The 19,066-nt window shown below is 36.1% G+C and overlaps 1 protein-coding gene across 4 annotated transcripts in view; it reads right to left on the bottom strand.

The window, feature by feature from the left end:
* The window catches only part of PHKB (phosphorylase kinase regulatory subunit beta), a 193,773-nt gene that overhangs the window by 106,942 nt on the left and 67,765 nt on the right, over window positions 1-19,066 (bottom strand). For all 4 annotated transcript variants that reach the window (XM_027092140.1, XM_027092138.1, XM_027092141.1 and 1 more), the window contains 4 exons: window positions 10,719-10,814; window positions 8,377-8,574; window positions 5,699-5,756; window positions 5,083-5,160 (listed from right to left, as the gene is read on the bottom strand). In XM_027092140.1, the coding sequence (XP_026947941.1) occupies window positions 5,083-5,160; window positions 5,699-5,756; window positions 8,377-8,574; window positions 10,719-10,814 (430 nt within the window). The remainder of the gene's footprint in view (window positions 1-5,082; window positions 5,161-5,698; window positions 5,757-8,376; window positions 8,575-10,718; window positions 10,815-19,066) is intronic.

The following is a 19,066-nucleotide window of genomic DNA, read 5'->3' as shown; positions in this document are numbered from 1 at the left end:
TCTACCTGAAAAAGATTTCAGAGTAATGATAGTAAAGATGATCCAAAATCTTGGAAATAGAATGGAGAAAATACAAGAAACGTTTAACAAGGACCTACAAGAACTAAAGAGCAAATAAACAATGATGAACAGCACAATAAATTAAATTAAAAATTCTCTAGAAGGAATCCATAGCAGAAAAACTGAGGCAGAAGAACAGATAAGAGACCTGGGAAGATAAAACAGTGGAAATAACTACTGCAGAGCAGAATAAAGAAAAAGCAATGAAAAGAATTGAGGACAGTCTGAGAGACCTCTGGGACAACATTAAATACACCAACATTCAAATTATAAGGGTCCCAGAAAAAGAAGAGAAAAAGAAAGGGACTGAGAAAATATTTGAAGAGATTATAGTTGAAAACTTCCCTGATATGGGAAAGGAAATAGTCAATCAAGTACAGGAAGCACAGAGAGTCCCATACAGAATAAATCCAAGGAGAAACACGCCAAAACATATTAATCAAACTATCAAAAATTAACTACAAAGAAAAAATATTAAAAGCAGCAAGGGAAAAGCAACAAATAACATACAAGGGAATCCACATAAGGTTAACAGCTGATCTTTCAGCAGAAACTCTGCAAGCCAGAAAGGAGAGGCAGGACATACTTAAAGTGATGAAAGGGAAAAACCTACAACCAAGATTATTCTACCCAACAAGGATGTCATTCAGATTCGATGGAGAAATTAAAACCTTCACACACAAGCAAAAGCTAAGAGAATTCAGCACCACCTAACCAGCTTTACAACAAAGGCTAAAGGAACTTCTCTAGGCAGGAAACACAAGAGAAGGAAAAGACCTACAGTAACAAACCCCAAACAATTAAGAAAATGGGAATAGGAACATACATATCGATAATTACCTTAAATGTAAATGGATTAAATGCTCCAACCAAAAGACACAGACTGCCTGAAAGGATACAAAAACAAGACCCGTATATATGCTTCTAAAAGAGACCCACTTCAGACCTAGGGACACATACAGACTGAAAGTGAGGGGATGGAAAAAGATATTCCATGCAAATGGAAACCAAAAGAAAGCTGGAGTAGCAATTCTCATATCAGACAAAATAGACTTTAAAATAAAGAATGTTGCAAGAGACAAAGAAGGACACTACATAATAATCAAGGGATCAATCCAAGAAGATATAACAATTGTAAATATTTACGCACCCAACATAGGAGCACCTCAATACATAAGGCAAATGCTAACAGCCGTAAAAGGGGAAATAGACAAGAACACAATCATTGTAGGGGACTTTAACACCCCACTTTCACCAATGGACAGATCATTCAAAATGCAAATAAATAAGGAAACACAAGCTTTAAATGATACATTAAGCAAGATGGACTTAATTGATATTTATAGGACATTCCGTCCAAAAACAACAGAAAACACTTTCTTCTCAAGTTCTCATGGAACATTCTCCAGGATAGATCATATCTTGGGTCACAAATCAAGCCTTGGTAAATGTTAAAAAATTGAAATCATATCAGCAATCTTTTCCGACCACAACATTATGAGACTAGATATCAATTAAAGGAAAAAATTTGTAAAAAAAAAAATAACACATGGAGACTAAACAATACACTACTAAATAACCAAGAGATCACTGAAGAAATCAAAGAGGAAATCAAAAAATACCTATAAACAAATGACAATTAAAACACTACGACCCAAAACCTATGGGATGCAGCAAAAGCAGTTCTAAGAGGGAAGTTTATAGAAATACAATCCTACCTCAAGAAACAAGAAACATCTCAAATAAGCAACCTAAGCTTACACCAAAGAAATTAGAGAAAGAAGAACCAAAAACCCCAAAGTTAGCAGAAAGAAAGAAATCATAAAGATCAGATCAGAAATAAATGCAAAACAAATGAAGGAACGATAGCAAAGATCAATAAAACTAAAAGCTGGTTCTTTGAGACGATAAACAAAATTGATAAACCATTAGCTAGACTCATCAAGAAAAAAAGGGAGAAGACTCAAATCAACAGAATTAGAAATGAAAAAGGAGAAGTAACATCAGACACTGCAGAATAACAAAGGATCATGAGAGATAACTATAACAAACTATATGCCAATAAAATGGACAACTTGGAAGAAATGGACAAACTCTTAGAAAAGCACAACCTTCCAAGGCTGAACCAGGAAGAAATAGAAAATATAAACAGACCAATCACAATCACTGAAAGTGAGACTGTGATTAAAAATATTCCAACAAACAAACAAAAGCCCAGGACCAGATGGCTTCACAGGCGAATTCTATCAAATATTTAGAAAAGAGCTAACACCTTTCCTTCTCAAAGTCTTCCAAAATATAGCAGAGGGAGGGTACTCTGAAATTCATTCTACAAGGCCACCATCACCCTGATACCAAAGCGAGACAAAGCTGTCACAAAAAAAGAAAACTACAGGCCAATATCACTGATGAACATAGATGCAAAAATCCTCAACAAAATACTAGCAAACAGAATCCAACAGCACATTAAAAGGATCATACACCATGATCAAGTGGGGTTTATTCCAGGAATGCAAGAATTCTTCAATATACGCAAATCTATCAATGTGATAAACCATATTAACAAATTGAAGGAGAAAAACCATCTGATCATCTCAATAGATGCAGAAACAGCTTTCAACAAAATTCAACACCCATTTACGAGAAAAACCCTCCAGAAAGTGGGCACAGAGGAAACCTACCTCAACATAATAAAGGCCATATATGACAAACATACAGCCTGCATCATTCTCAGTGATGAAAAACTGAAACCATTGCCTCTAAGATCAGGAACAAGACAAGGTTGCCCACTCTCACCACTATTATTCAAAATAGTTTTTAAAGTTTTAGCCACAGCAAAGCTTCCAGAGAAGAAAAAGAAATAAAAGGAATCCAAATCAGAAAAGAAGAAGTAAAGCTGTCACTGTTTGCAGATGACATGATACTATACATAGAGAATCTAAAGATGCTACCAGAAAACTACTAGAGCTAATCAATGAATTTGGTAAAGTAGCAGGATACAAAATTAATGCACAGAAATCTCTGGCATGCCTATACAATAGTGATGAAAAATCTGAAAGAGAAAGTAAGGAAACATTCCCATTTACCGTCACAACTAAAAGAATAAAATACCTAGGTATAAACTTATTGAAGGAGGCAAAACACCTGTATGCAGAAAACTAGAAGACACTGATGAAAGAAATTAAAGATGATACAAATAGATGGAGAGATATACCATATTCTTGGATTGGAAGAATCAACACTGTGAAAATGACTATACTACCCAAAGCAATCTACAGATTCAATGCAATCCCTATCAAACTACCAATGGCATTTTTCACAGAACTAGAACATAAAATTTCACAATTTGTATGGAAACACAAAAGACCCCAAATAGCCATAGCAATCTTGAGAAAGAAAAACAGAGCTGGAGGAATCAGGCTGCCTGACTTCAGACTACTACAAAGCTACAGTAATCAAGACAGCATGGTAATGGCACAAAAACGGAAATATAGATCAATGGAACAGAAAAGAAAGCCCAGAGATAAACCCACGCACATATGGTCACCTTATCTTTGATAAAGGAGGCAAGAATATACAAGGGAGAAAAGACAGCCTCTTCAATGAGTGGTGCCGGGAAAACTGGACAGCTACATGTAAAAGAATGAAATTAGAACACTCCCTAATACCATACACAAAAATAAGCTCAAAATGGATCAAAGACCTAAATGTAAGGCAGACACTTAGAGGAAAACTCTTAGAGGAAAACATAGGAAGAACACTCTTTGACATAAATCACAGCAAGATGCCTTTTAACCCACCTCCTAGAAAAATGGAAATATAAACAAAAATGAACAAATGGGACCTAGTGAAACTTAAAATCTTTGGCACAGCAAAGGAAACCATAAACAAGACGAAAAGAGAACCCTCAGAATGGGAGAAAATATTTGCAAACTAAGAAACTGACAAAGGATTAATATCCAAAATATACAAGCAGCTCATGCAGCTTACTATCAAAAAACAAACAACCCAAATTAAAAATGGGCAGAAGACCTAAATAGACATTTCTCCAAAGAAGATATACAGATTGCCAACAAACACATGAAAGAATGCTCAGCATCAGTAGTCATTAGAGAAATGCAAATCAAAACTACAATGAGTTATTACCTCACACCAGTGAGAATGGCCATTGTCAAAAAATCTACAAATAATAAATGCTGGAGAGGGTGTGGAGAAAAGGGAATCTTCTTGCACTGTTGGTGGGAATATAAATTGATACAGCCACTATGGAGAACAGTATGGAGGTTCCTTCAAAAATCTAAAAATAGAACTACCCTATGACCCAGCAATCCCACTACTGGCATATACCCTGAGAAAACTATAGTTCAAAAAGAATCATGTACCACAGTTTTCACTGAAGCACTGTTTACAATAGCCAGGACATGGAAGCAACCTAAGTGTCCATCGACAGGTGAATGGATAAAGAAGATGTGGCACATAGGTACAGTGGACTATTACTCAGCCATAAAAAGAAATGAAATTGAGTTATTTGTAGTGAGGTGGAAGGACCAAGAGTCTGTCATACAGAGTGAAGTAAGTGAGAAAAAGAAAAACAAATACGGTATGCTAACACATATATATGGAGTGTAAAAAAGAAAAAAAAGGTTCTTATCAACCTAAGGGCAGGACAGGAATAAAGATGCAGATGTAGAGAATGGACTTGAGGACATGGGGACGGGGAAGGGTAGGATGGGACGAAGTGAGAGACTTGCATTTACATATATACACTACCAAATGTAAAATAGATAGCTAGTGGGAAGTAGCCGCATAGCACAGGGAGATCAGCTCTGTGCTTTGTGACCACCTAGAGGGGTGGGATAGTGAGGGTGGGAGGGAGACGTAAGAGGGAGGGTATATGGGGATATATGTATACGTATAGCTGATTCAGTTTCTTATATAGCAGAAACTAACACAATTTTGTAAAGCAATTACATTCCAATAAAGATTTAAAAAAAAAAAAAAGGAAAAGCATTCCAACTACACCTTCTGTTGTCTGATGAAGTACTGGAGTCAGAAGATCCTGATATTCTTTTACTTGCTTGGGATTGCCTCTAAAAACACCTAAAATGTAAAATATAAAATCCAATAGCATTTGAGCTCAATAAACACAACAGAAATTTTACCTTAGAAAAAAATTTACCCAATTGTAATTATTCTGGTATTTTTCTATGTAAATAATAAACATAAAATGGAAAAAGGTTATGCAAATAAATGCATATGATAGTTTTCCAGGAAATTGATTTGAGAAATGTTAGCAATTAGAATTGAAAACTGACTTTTAAGTGAAATTTCTCTATGCTTAAGTATAAATAATACAGACATTCACAATGTCACAAATTACAGTATTCATAAAAATTCTTCTTTGTAAATATGAAAATATATTTGTATCATTTTAAAAATACTTCAAAGTATTTTTAAAATTCTTTAAATGATGTAACATTAAGTCAGAAAGCAGAAAAGTAGCACATAAAAATGCAGAGTAGTTAACATCAATTTGTGCAGTCTATTTTGCTAGCTGAAAGGAGTCATATTTTATTTCTTTTCTTCTTTAAACTAGTTATATCCTACAGTTTAAATTTCAGGAGAAAAGTTCACTCACCATCAATCATCATGTAAAGGAAAAATATAGGAAATTCGCATTCAATGCCATCAAATAGCTAAAACAGAAAATAAAATATATAAATAGTTCATCAACAATAATTTAGAACTGTATGTTAATTATATTAATTAGAACACTTACATCATTAGAATATACATACATAAACATTTATTTATTGTAATAACAAAAGTGGACTGATTTTTTTTTTTTTTTTTGCGGTACGCGGGCCTCTCACTGTCGTGGCCTCTCCCGCTGTGGAGCACAGGCTCCGGACACGCAGGCCCAGCAGCCATGGCTCATGGGCCTAGCCGCTCCGAGGCATGTGGGATCCTCCCAGACCAGGGCATGAACCCGTGTCCCCTGCATCGGCAGGCGGACTCTCAACCACTGCGCCACCAGGGAAGCCCTCATCATTCTTATTATTCAAAAGCTCATTCATTTAATCCATCACAGAGTAGTCATTCATTCAATAAATATTTCCTAAGTATTTAGTAATGCCTGGCATCAGCTAGACAGAGGGCTATGAAGACAAAAAGAGAACCTGCTGTAGTGGGGAGACAGGCATGTAAATAAACAATTGCAGTATGTTACAAAATGTCTATACATTGTATATATATCAAGAACCAAGGGCATGAAGCATCTGAGCCTGCCCAGGGCGTCTGGAAAGGGTTTATAGGAAAGGAGATGCTTCAACTAATGCTTGATGGATTTCTCTGGAGAGATAAGCTAAGGGAACTCCATACAGACAAGACAACAGCACAAACTAGAAATGCATTAATGAACAAAGTACGTTAAAGAAACTCACAGCAATTCAGTATTCCTGGAACAAGCAAGGAAGAAGCAGTGAAAGCTGAAGTCTAACAGGTGGGTCAGGACAGCCAGATCAGGGAGGGCCTGAGGAGTCAGGCTGAGAGACAAAAACTTTGATCTGAAAGTGACAGGGTACCACTGAAGAGGATCAAATTTACTTGCTAGATGAACAGCTGGCAGTACTGAAGAGGGTTTTAGGATAAGAAATAAGGAGACCAACTGGAAGGCTGCTGGGAACAATCCAAAGAGAAAGGATGTTAACCTAAATCAATGTTTCTCAACTTCAGCACTATTGACATTTTGGGCCAAATAGTTCTTTGTTGTGGGGGTTGTCCTGTGCACTGTGGGACAGTTAGTAGCATCCCTGGATTCTACCTTCCAGATGCCAGTAGCACCCACCAAGGTGTAACAACAAAAAATTTCTTCAAATATTGTCAAATGTCCCCTGGGGAGCAAAATCATTCCCGGCTGTGGATCACTCGCCTAAACGAAGAAGTTAGTAGAGATGAAGGGACAGTTTTTAAGATTTAAAGGTAGTTAAATTTGCCAGACTTGGTGAGTGACAAAGAAGGCTGAGTGAGAGGGAAGAGCCTAGGATGAATCTCAGGTTTGGGGCTTGGACAGAAGGGTGGAAGGTGATCATAGGCAGACTGCAGCGCATTCTAGTGAGGATGTCCAAAAGGCAGCTGGATACGTGGTAGGGCACTCAGGGGTGGAAGTATGAGTTAGGGATAGAGATGTGGGATTAACAGTGATTGCTAGAGCTATGACTGCATGAATAGCATGAAAGAGAATAGGACTGAAGATGGATTCCAGGAGACAAGCAAAGGATAAAGGGAGGCAGAAGAAGAGGAACCTGCAAAGAAGACTAAGAAAGATAGTGAGAGAACTAAGCAGAGACTTAGGAAGAGATTGAAGTCACAGAAAATGGAGGAGAACCTCCTGAGAGAGGACTTACTTAAGACACTCAAATGCCAATGAGAGGTCCAGTGAAATAAAGTTAGAAAGGCATCCACAATGATCCAGTGACATAAACTGACTGAAGCCAATACAGCTACTGGGAAGTGTTGGGGACAGGAGCCAGATTATAAGGTAAAGGAGTAAGTAGGAGGCAAACAAGGAGGCACAACTAGAACACACCATGCTCTTCAGAAGTGTGACAACAAAGAGAGAGGCAAGGGGAGGCAGATAGGGAGGGGTTTGGGGGTTTTTAAAGATAATTTTCAACCTATCCCATTAAAGCAAAGTCTTCAGCAATGTGGATGGATGCTTACTTTTTTGGGGGGGTGTTACAGTTTTTTGGGCAGCTTAGAAACAGCTAGAATAAACCTAGATATAGGATATGTATGTATATTTGAAATGTAAAATCTTTAAAACCAAATATTTAGAGGAGTATATTTCAGAGGGAAGTGTCTAAGTGAAACAGAAAAAAGAACATTTGCTTAAAGATTGAAAATTCAATCACAAATAGATATTTTCTATTATATTAGACAAATGGTATATAGTAGGCGGCAAAATACTGAAAGTTCAATAGAAAAATTACTCACCCAATGACTCAACATGGCCCGATGTGAGCAAATAGGCCTCAACAGCTAACACTTACCGAGTGCTTACTATGTGCCAAGCACTGTTCTAAGCACTTTTATAGATATTAACTGATTTAATTCTCAAAAAAAACCTCACTAATAGTAGGTACTAACTTTATTTTATCAATGAAGAATATTAAACACAGAGAGCTTAATTAACTTGCCCAAGGTCTCACAGCTAATAAGTGGCAGAGCCAGAATTCAAACCCAAGAAGTCTGCCTCCTGAATCAGTACTTTTGAACATTCTATTATGCTATCTGACATGGGATATTTTTTGATACCTTAATTTCAGCTGGTCTGTAGTAGCGTCTTTTAGGATCTTCCAATGATGTTCTATACCCATCTCTCAAGAAACGCTTAAATCCATATTTTCCTTTTAATTTTCTAACCACTTTATCAAGTGTCTGGTTAAACAGAACTTCATCATCCAAGGCAAATGCAGGATAACTGATGCAGGGGAGCAGGGCAGCATCTGTGTTCTGGGGGCAATAAGAAAAAGAAGGGAAAGTAAGTGTCTGTAATCATATGATCAACACAGCCCAAAGAGAATCACAGAGATGCAAAGCCACTAAGGTTATTTAACTGACAGTGAGACTGCTGTGCTCCAAGGGACAGACAGATGTTTATATGGCATGGTTTAGTGAACCTTACAGAGGAGATAAAACTTCATTCAATGATAAGGAGTATTTTCAAGGTTCAACACTGGACTCAAACTTTAGTACGTTATTTCAGTCATTGTGTAAAAATTTAACACCACTAATTAGTCATTACAACTAGTCTGTCATAACAATTTGTTTATAATAGTGAAAACCAGAAAACAACCTAAAGGTCCAACAATTAGCTGAGTAAATCAGCAGCCATTAAAATTTATATTATAGAAATGTTTACTAATATGGAAACATGTCCATTCAAAGAAACAGGTTATCAAGCATTATGAACAATATTCCTCCAGTTTCGTAAAATAAAAATATTATATGTGTACATAAAAATACATGGAAACATACAAACCCAAATGATGTCACCCTAAGATTATAACTGAATGGTGGAATAATGAGTGGATATATTTTTATTATTTGCTTATTTGTGGATTCTGTTTGTCTTTTATCATAATCTTGTATTACTTCTATAAAATAGTTATTTTAAAATAATTAAATTGTTCCATTTTGGGTGTTTTCTAAGAATAGAGCCACAAATAACCCCTCAAAAAATCTGCAATCAGGTATTACATAGTCATTTAAGAGATTATCAGACAAAAGAAAAGGGTGAATCAAATGAGAGAAAAGAAATAAGGAAAGCAGTTTTATTCAAAAGAAATTTAAATTATGAAAAATATTCTTCTACATTTCTAATACAGTAAGTCCCCTACATATGAACAAATTCTGTTCTGTGAGCACGTTTGTAAGTCCAATTTGTTTGTAAGTCCAACAAAGTTAGCCTAGGTACCTAACTAACACAATCCGCTATATAGTACTGTACTGTAATAGGTTGATAATACTTTTCACACAAATAATACATAAAAAACAAATGAACATGAAAAATAAAGAAAACATTTTTAATCTTACAGTATAGTACCTTGAAAAGTACAATAGTACAGTACAACAGCTGGCATACAGGGGCTGGCATCGAGTGAACAAGAAGAGTTACTGATTAGAGGAGGGAGAGGAGGTGGGAGATGGTTGAGCTAACGGATCCTCAGCAATAAGAGACCGAGGGTAAGCTGCAATTGCACTCACAGGTTCTGGTTCTTTGCTGGATTAAATTCTATCTACCCTCTTGAAAAAACGGTCCAGTGATATCTGGGTAGTAGCTCTTTTTTTCTTGTCATAGATGACACGGTAGCAAGGGACTGCATTCTGAAAGACTGCTAAAACCTTCATGAACCATTCTACATTCGGGTCCTGTGCCTCAAAAACTAACAGTGCCTCCTCAAACAAAGAAAATCCCCTTGCCATTTCCTGTGTCGTGAATCTCTTCGGTTCTTCAGTTACTTATTCTTCCTCTTGTCACTCCACTCTCTCAATTATTTTCACTTTTGTTTCCATCATTATCGCTTGGCACTTTTTAGCAGTACCAACTACATCACTGCTGCTTTTAAGCTTGCTTCCAGACACCCTGGGCTTGAAATAAAGACACTGTACTACTGTACTCTATACAGTACTGTACAGTAAAGTACACAGAAGCACAACCACTTGTTGAGGATGCACGCACGTGACAATGTACGCCAGACACGTGAACTAAATTATGTGATTGGACCTGGGAACGCACATTCACATCTTTAAAAGTTCACAACTTGAAAGTTCGTGTGTAGGGTACTTACTGTATATAATATTGCATGACCAAAAAAAATTAATTTTGGCATAATGTTGCTACTCCCCCAAAGAGAAAAAAATATATCTAGTTCTGTACTGCTCTATGAAAACTCAAAGGACAAAGCAGCTTTCTCCACAGCTCTGTTCACTTCCTAAACATTGACCTCCCCAGGCCAGAGGAGTAAGCAGCAACATTCTCTCTTATCTCTTCTGCCAACTTTTAACACTTTAGAGTACTTTCTTGGAAAAAGAAACAAAACTATGTAACAATCATAAACAACAGTTCATATTAATTTATTATAAAAATATCTCACATGAGATCTTGATTCTCTGGGTAACAGTGAGCACAAAGTTTGCCGGTTGCGATTGTGGGCATCGAGATCCACAAATATAACTGACCAAGAACAGCCCTGGAATGAGAGAGAAAGAAAAATTTCCTAGATTAACATAAAAGAACTTGTTGAACATTGGGCAATTTGACTGAAATAAATTTCACATTATAAATCAATGTTACCTCAATTTACAAAAATAATAAAATTTTAAAAAAAGACAAGCAAAAAAATTTCACAAAAATATTAACATTGGTTGCATTTGAGAGTGGCATTACAGAAGATTTTAATTTTTTAAATACTTTCAGTATTTCTCAAATTTCTTGCAATAAACATATTAATTTTATAATCATAAAAAATAAATGTTATTTTTCCATTTTTCCAATTTCTCCTTAGTTTTCTTAAAAATCAAAATATATAGATTACAAGATAACTAATAAAGGATATTTTAATAAAAGTAAAAAATCATTTAGCTAATACTTCTGACAAAGAAATAAGAACTAATTTGGATTCACAAAATCTGAATTGTACAGTCCTAATAAAGAACGATCAAACTAAATGAATTTAGACATCTAGAATTACAGATATAAAAACTACTTGATTAAAATATGAAGACAGGAGAATCTCAAATAATAGTACTGTACATAATACTTGCTAATATTCATTATGTGTCAGGCACTGTGTTTTATGCTTCACATGGATTATCTCATTTAATCCCCTTATGTAGATATTATTATACCCATTTTACAGAAAACGATGCTAAATCTTAGTATAACAGAGGCAAGGGTTCAAAATCAAGTCTGACACAGAAGACCACACCTTGAACACTATATTATGCAATTTCCCACACTAAAAATTATCTTTCAAGTAAGAATCAAAAACTTGAATTAAAAAAAGTGTTAACAAAAAATGATAATTGGTCTGCTAACCAAGTTAAAAAATTTATCAATACTATTTAGCCATTAGTGCTTTCCATTTTCAATAGCATAGTTTTTAAATAAACATGGTTTTGTTCTTTTATTGGGGAGATAGATATTTTGAAAACACAAAGAATGAAATTGGAATACGACTACTTCCATTACAAGAGAATACTCAGAAAAATACATGGGGAAAGGAAGAACACCATCACAAATTTTATGTTGCTTCATTACCTTCTAAATCTCATACCAATTCTCACCAACTTCAAAGATGCATTTGCCCTGAAGATAAAATACATTGACTGAAACTCAAAATCTAGTAGTACTAGGCCCTAGATCCAAGCATCATACTCACTCTGTATATTTTTCCTGTTAACCCATGTTCATACATGAATATTAGCTCATAAAATAGAACTTCTCATTCATAATATTATTTCTTAAATTTCTTTTAACTCTGACAATAAGTGAACAAGGAATGAGTGAGGCTGTCTCTTAACCAGATCAATTCTAAACAGTCTTTCTATTATTTGAAAGTCCCTACTTCTCATCTGTACTCACAAAATTGAGCCCAACAAACTTTCACGCAGTAGCTGCCAATGTCAGAGTAATGTGCCCTCTGCTTTGAGTAAAACAAGACAGAACATGACCTCTCCTCTTAAGGAGCTGACCCAGGTGATATACAGTCCTAAATCAGATAAATATTAAACAAAACAAAAAGACTGCACGTGGCAATATATGACTATGTACCAGGTGAGTGGTTTAGATGAAAGAATAATAATAAGCCTCTAAAGTTAACAGGAGGAAAACAAAATAGGGACCTTGCGGTACTTCATGGAGAAGGTGAGGACCAGAAATAGGATCTGAATTTTGGGGGAAGGGGGAGCAAGTAGAGTGGTTGGAACAAGACAGCAAAGAAATGAATGTGTATGTGATGTTGGGAGCCAATGAATACAGAAAATAACAGGACTTATAATTTACCCCTTAGGCTGAAAATTAATAAAGTTAATTACATGTCAAATCAGTCTGCCTTGAATTTAATTTTTTAAAAGATACAACAATCTAAGTAGGATAATTTATAAATAATGAAATGAAATGGCAAATTTGGTAATTCTTGCCATTATTTGCTTCATATAAACAGCTAACTTCTATTTTCTAGCCACAAATAAAGATTCACCAAAGTATTTGTTGAGGTCCCCTCCTCTGCCAGCCTCTAAGAAATAGGCACAAAAGGAAAAATTAATCTCATAATGCTATCATATTTTAACACTAAGATCAAAAGCTAATAAACTATATTGTCTGACTATCATCTTAAAAAATATACCATGCTTTAGGTATATGGTCCGGACTTACAGAAGAATAAAATTCACCCAAGGCCATGGGCAGCTATTCCTATTCAGAAGCAAATTTTTTAAAACGTCATCAAGGAGACCTCCATATGGAATTAATTATCACCTACTTTAAATTATCAGACACGTTAATTTTAGGCTTGCAAATTTCAAAGGAAGCTAGACATGTCTGCATCGCTTTGAACACTGCGTAATATGAGAAATCTTTCTAGTCATCACCTTTTAGATTCTGGCCTCAGCTCATTTGTTAGTATCTTGATTTCTCCAATTAAAGGCAGGAATATGGAAAGATGTTTTATATGTATATGTCACTCCAGAGTATCTTATTAACTTTGGATATTTTATTTTCATCTTTCATTTCCTGAAATTATCATAACTCTGCCATAATATTCTGACTCCATCTAAAGAGCACAGATAAGACTGACAGTTCAAACTTTACTCCCAAACTGAGTTTCTGTAATTGTTTTCTAGTATACACATTACAAGATGATTCAACCTGACTTGAGTTCCAATGAAGGGGAAGAGCTGCACTGAACCATCTACCCAGGCCTCCATGACCATAACAAACACTTTTGAGATGGTATCTATGGCCAAGGGTAACATCTATGACTCAGATAGGCTGGCACCTGGGACCTGGGACCCTTAGCTGCAGTGCTTGCACCTGGACAAATGTCTCCTCGAGCAACAAAATACAAAGAAACTACAAAGGACTAAAAATAACTGTGCATGCGCAGCTGGGCAAATTATGGACAAGATACAAAGAGACCAAAAACCCAACAGCCACTTTTGAAGAGCCGGAAGCAAAAGCAAGGTACTGCGCATGCCCCCTGCACATGACACCACCTAAGGGGTGGGCAAACCACCTAAGGCACCTCTCCGGCCTGACCCCTGGACGCACCCCTACCCTCACCCCATATGAAGAACCAGTTCGCCCCCCACCCAGCAAGCAAGCGAGTGAGCAAGGGAACCTGTTACTTGTTCTCTGTCCCTCCTGGTGCAGCAGGGACCCCAATAAAACCTTGCTTGAATTTCTTGTCTGGCCTCTGATCAATTCCTATTGATTAAGGAGGCCAAGAACCCTGGTAGGTAACATGACCGTAAGACGATCTCTTTAGTCTCAATTCAAAGTGAAATGATTTGAAGGATTGCCCAGGCCTTTCTTTTCCTCTTTAGACTTTTCTCTGAACCTGAGCTAATGGGCTTACTACCCTCATCTAGCATCAAAGAATAAAACAAGATGAAACGGATCAGTATATCTATTGTGTCAATACTATATATGACCTTTTCTGTTCTTCTGGAAACAAAAAAACAGCACCATGATCAGGACACTTTCTTACCTGGTCCAGCATTAGGCTGTCCTATAGCTCTGTGAGCAAGCCTAGAGACATATTCTGCAGAAACGATACTTGCTGGTGGGAATTACCCCTCTACACCACGGCTGTAGTGGCGGTGGCCTGTAAATAGCCAACTTTTACTTACTGACCCAACAGCAGCTTCCAGTAGCCCTCACTAGAGGAATTCCTACTCACATATTGTTAAAGGGGTTTCAAACTACAGAGAGAGATGAACCTGAGTGTTAATTCTCAGGGTTTTAGAAGAATAGAGCTGAGACTCAGACCCAGGAATCACAAAACTGTTGCTGATGTCTGTGACATGTGCTAACTATAAATTATGATTTATTTAAGTATTATCAAATATTTTTATATCACTATATATATTTATAAATCACTACATATATTGTCGAGTATTGTCATACACACACATACAGACACACACACACACAGATATATATATATATACACACACACAGAGAAAATATTTGAAACCATTATGAAATAAGTGATTCTCATATTAAGGATTATATGAGTATGTTTCTAAGTGCTCCAAATTAGCCTTTATTATAAATTTATTTAAAAAATTAAGCCACTTGATCAAATTTTCTTCTTAGATATTTTCTCCCAAACAAAAATATGTTTTGAAAATAGTTTCGGACTTAAGATTTAAATGATGAGTCCTTTTTCTTTAATAATAAGGCAAGTCTAACAATTTAAAAAAATAGGAAAGAAAGTACAGGAACACATAATAACCAAAGCTAAAGGCTTATTCCACACAACAATTTCCCATAAAAATAAAAATTAACTTTTGTCTTATACACCAAAGCACAAAAAGGGCAAAAGTTCAACAAGTGGAAACCTCTTTCAGAAAGATCAATAATTAAGAAGAAAATGGTGTGGTCAAAAGGTACAAACTTCCAGTAAGTCCCAGGGATGTAATGTATAAGCATGCCTTTGAAAAGTTGTTAAGAGAGTAGGTCTTAAGAAAAAAAGTTGTAACTATGTGTGGTAGTAGTTGTTAACTAGACTTACTGTGGTGATCTCTTCATAATATATACAAATATCAAATCATTATGTTGTATACCTAAAACTAATACAATGTTGTTTCTTTTAAGTAAAAATAACAAAAACATGCCTATAAATTTTAACTTTAATACGCATGGATCACTCAAACTAAGACAAATTTTTAACTTGTGATATTCACTGAAAAGAATTATATACAATGTTTCTTTTTTAAAACAAAACAGATCAATTCACCCATTTCCACTACCTCCCACATCCCGCCTCAGGCAACCACCAATCTGTTCCCTGTATCTGAGGTTTTGATTTTTTTTAAAGATTCCACATATAAGAGAGATCCTACAGTATTTGTCTTTCTCTGTCTTATTTCACTTAGCATATTTCACTTAGCACCTAGCATAATGCCCTTAAGGTCCATCTATGTTGTCACAAATGTCACTCCTTTTTATGACTGAATAATATTCCATTGTATGTATGCACACACCACAATTTCTTTATCCATTCCTCCATTAATGGATACTTAGGTTGTTTCCATATTATGGCTATTATAAATAATGCAGCAATGAATCTGTATATTTTTTCAGTATTATGGACATTTCAACAACATTAATTCTTCCAACTCATGAGCATGAAACATTTTTCCATTTATTTGTGTCTTCAATTTCTCTCATCAATTTCTTTTAGTTTTTAGTGTGCAGGTCTTTCACCTCTTTGATTAAATTTATTCCTAGGTATCTTGTTCTTTTTGATACAATTGTAAATGGGATTGTATTCTTAATTTCTCTTTGATAGCTCATTATTAGTGTATAGAAATGCAACAGATTTTTGTGTATTGATTTGTATCCTGCAACTTTACTGAATTTGCTTATTAGCTCTTTAACAGTTTTCTGATGTTTAGGGTTTTCTATATATAATATGCATATTCATGCCATATGCAAATCATGACAATTTTACTTCTTCCTTTCTAATTTTGGATGCCTTTTGTTTCTTTTTCTTACCTAATTTATCTGGCTAAGACTTCCTATCTGGCTAAGACTGGCTAATACTATGTTGAATAAAAGTGGCAAGAGTGGGCATTATATTAGTGAAACTAATATAATGTTATATGTCAATGACATCTCAATAAAAAATTAAACTAAATTAAATTTAATTTAAAAAAGAAGAAAATGGCTTAAGAGTTTTCAAAGATAATACATAGCTTTTACCACTAAAGGTAGAAAGCATTTAAGATCCAAGATTTCCTGTACTAATATCTTATATTCCAGATTCATTACCAAGTGGCTTTGGTTTAATTTCTGGTTCTGCCTCTCTGTTATGTGACCTGTGAGAATCCACCTCAACTCTATTCATTTTGAGAGAAGGGCCCTTCCAGCCCTAAAGATCTATGACTCTCTGAGTTGCCACCAACCCCGGATGTACTTTTTTTTGAAGCTCTAAATTAATTAAGTTAAAGATACATGATCAGGTCTTCCAAAACACTGTATCAATAGTCTTCAGAAATAATTGAGAATACTCATTAGACCTGAAATCCCTCAAGTCTTGAGTATGCTTCTTTAGGTCTTCACTTGAAAAAAAAACCTTTCTTTATCTCAGTTCTTTTTCCCACCACTGACTTTTTCTTTCTTTGTTTTTTTTTTTTTTGGCTGCATTGGGTCTTCGTTGCTGCGCTCAGGCTTTCTCTAGTTGCAGTGAGTGGGGGCTACTGTTTGTTGCGGTGCACGGGCTTCTCATTGTGGTGGCTTCTCTTGTTGTGGAGCACAGGCCCTAGTGTGCTGGCTTCAGTAGTTGTGGCTCGCGAGCTCTAAAGCACAGGCTCAGCAGTTGTGGCGTTTGGGCTTAGTTGCTCCGCGGCATGTGGGATCTTCCCGGACCTGGGCTCGAACCCATGTCCCCTGCATTGGCAGGCGGATTCTTAACCACTGTGCCACCAGGGAAGTCCCTGGCCACTGACTTTTAATTAGACCACAGATCTTTTAAGTACAGGGAGTGATATTATAAAATGATTAAACACTAAAAACATCACATGCACTTTTAAATGTGCTATTGTTTAGCAAGTACATTTTTAAGTGAACTGCTGTAGAGGTGGGAATTTTAACATTTTCAAAGTCAGGTTTCTGTAATTCTCCACATCAGAAACAAAGATAAAAGGGAATTTGTAAAACTAGGATACTCTGATATTACCAAAAAAATTGGAAGATGGAGAGGCCCTACTTGCAAATGTGACATCTGTGTGGCTAAAGGAATAGACCTTATTTGTCTATATTTCTACCTGAAATAATCAAGAAACAGTCAAGTCAGCAAACATTTGGTGCACAGCTCTGCTGGAAACAGACATGAACTAAACAAGGTCAAATGTTAACTCTGCTGAGAGCAGTTGTTCTCATCCTTGGCTGCACATTAGAATTCCCAGGCAGTTTAGAAAAATCTCAACACCACAGCCTCTTTCTAGACAATTAAGTCAGAATCTCTAGGGGTAGAGCCCAGGCATCAGTACTGTTTTTTAAATTCCTCAAATCTAACGTGCAGCCAAGATTGAGAATTTATGGCTGGGGAACAATACCAGCAGTATATTTACAACTCAGAATCAGAATGCATAGTAAAGCAATTCAGTACTTTTAGAATTATGGCTAACAAATCTACAGAAGCTTCCTGGGAAAAGTAGGCTGAAGGCAGAGCCCTGAAATATAGGTAGTTAAGAAAGGTACCATTAATGTTTGTGGGTATATATGTAGGTAGAGAGGATGCATACTAGATATGTAAACAGTATACACTAAGACTCAGGTACATCAAAGGAGATGGCATGATTGCAAAAAAAAAAGAGCTGACCACTACTTTATAATAGCTGACCTAGACATGCAATTCCATTCATCTCACTACTTGGTTACCATGTAAGGCAGAAGAGCAAGACCTGCATCTTGCCACACTGCTGTTGTAACACTACTAGTTTAGTCTGTGAGTCTTCTAAGTCTCCTTGATATACCCCTGAGAAGTTTTGGAGTCCAATGGCTTTATTACCCTTCCTTAGTATTACCAGCACTTCACTAGTAATAACATGAGGTATCACTTATTGAGGGTTTAATCTTTGTCAAGCACTATGCTAAGTTTTTTATTTGCATGACTACCTTCTGAGTTAGGTCCTAGTGTCAATATCTCTATTTGTTTAAATGAGGAAGCTGAGACTTAGGTAAATACCTAGCCAAAGTCACAAATTCACTGGTAGGAGTACAGAGTATGCAGTGATTCTACCTCGTGACACTGAATACAATGGCATTCTTTTATGGCAGATTACACTCCCACTCACACACTCCTTTCTTCCTTCCTTATCTAATATATATATACATATAGTCTGTAAATATTTATATACTCATACACACACATATTCATACATACACACATATTTAAATGAATGTATTGAGAGTGAGGCAGGGGGGAAAAGGAAATGAAAAGTATTGAAGGATACATGTAGGATTTCCATGAGTATGTTGACTCTTCAGAGAGACAGAAATGTTGGTACAAGCCAAGGGATCAGAGCCAGAGACACCAAGAATCTCCAGGAGAAACATATTAATTCTCATGATTTTCAACAAGTTCATATACCCCCAAACCCCCATGAGATCTGATTCCTCAATTTCTCCAGCCAGAGGTCTTGAGAGAAAAAGAGTGTGGGAAGTGGGTGATTTAGAGTCTCCTCTTGGGCACCCAGAATGAGGTGCTGC

This window comes from Aethalodelphis obliquidens, unplaced genomic scaffold (genome assembly GCF_003676395.1).
Source record: "Aethalodelphis obliquidens isolate GAN/ISIS:26980383/991018 unplaced genomic scaffold, ASM367639v1 scaffold75, whole genome shotgun sequence".
Lineage (NCBI taxonomy): Eukaryota > Metazoa > Chordata > Mammalia > Artiodactyla > Delphinidae > Aethalodelphis > Aethalodelphis obliquidens.
Note: the sequence above shows the minus strand (reverse complement) of the source record. Positions and strands in the feature narration are given on the sequence as shown.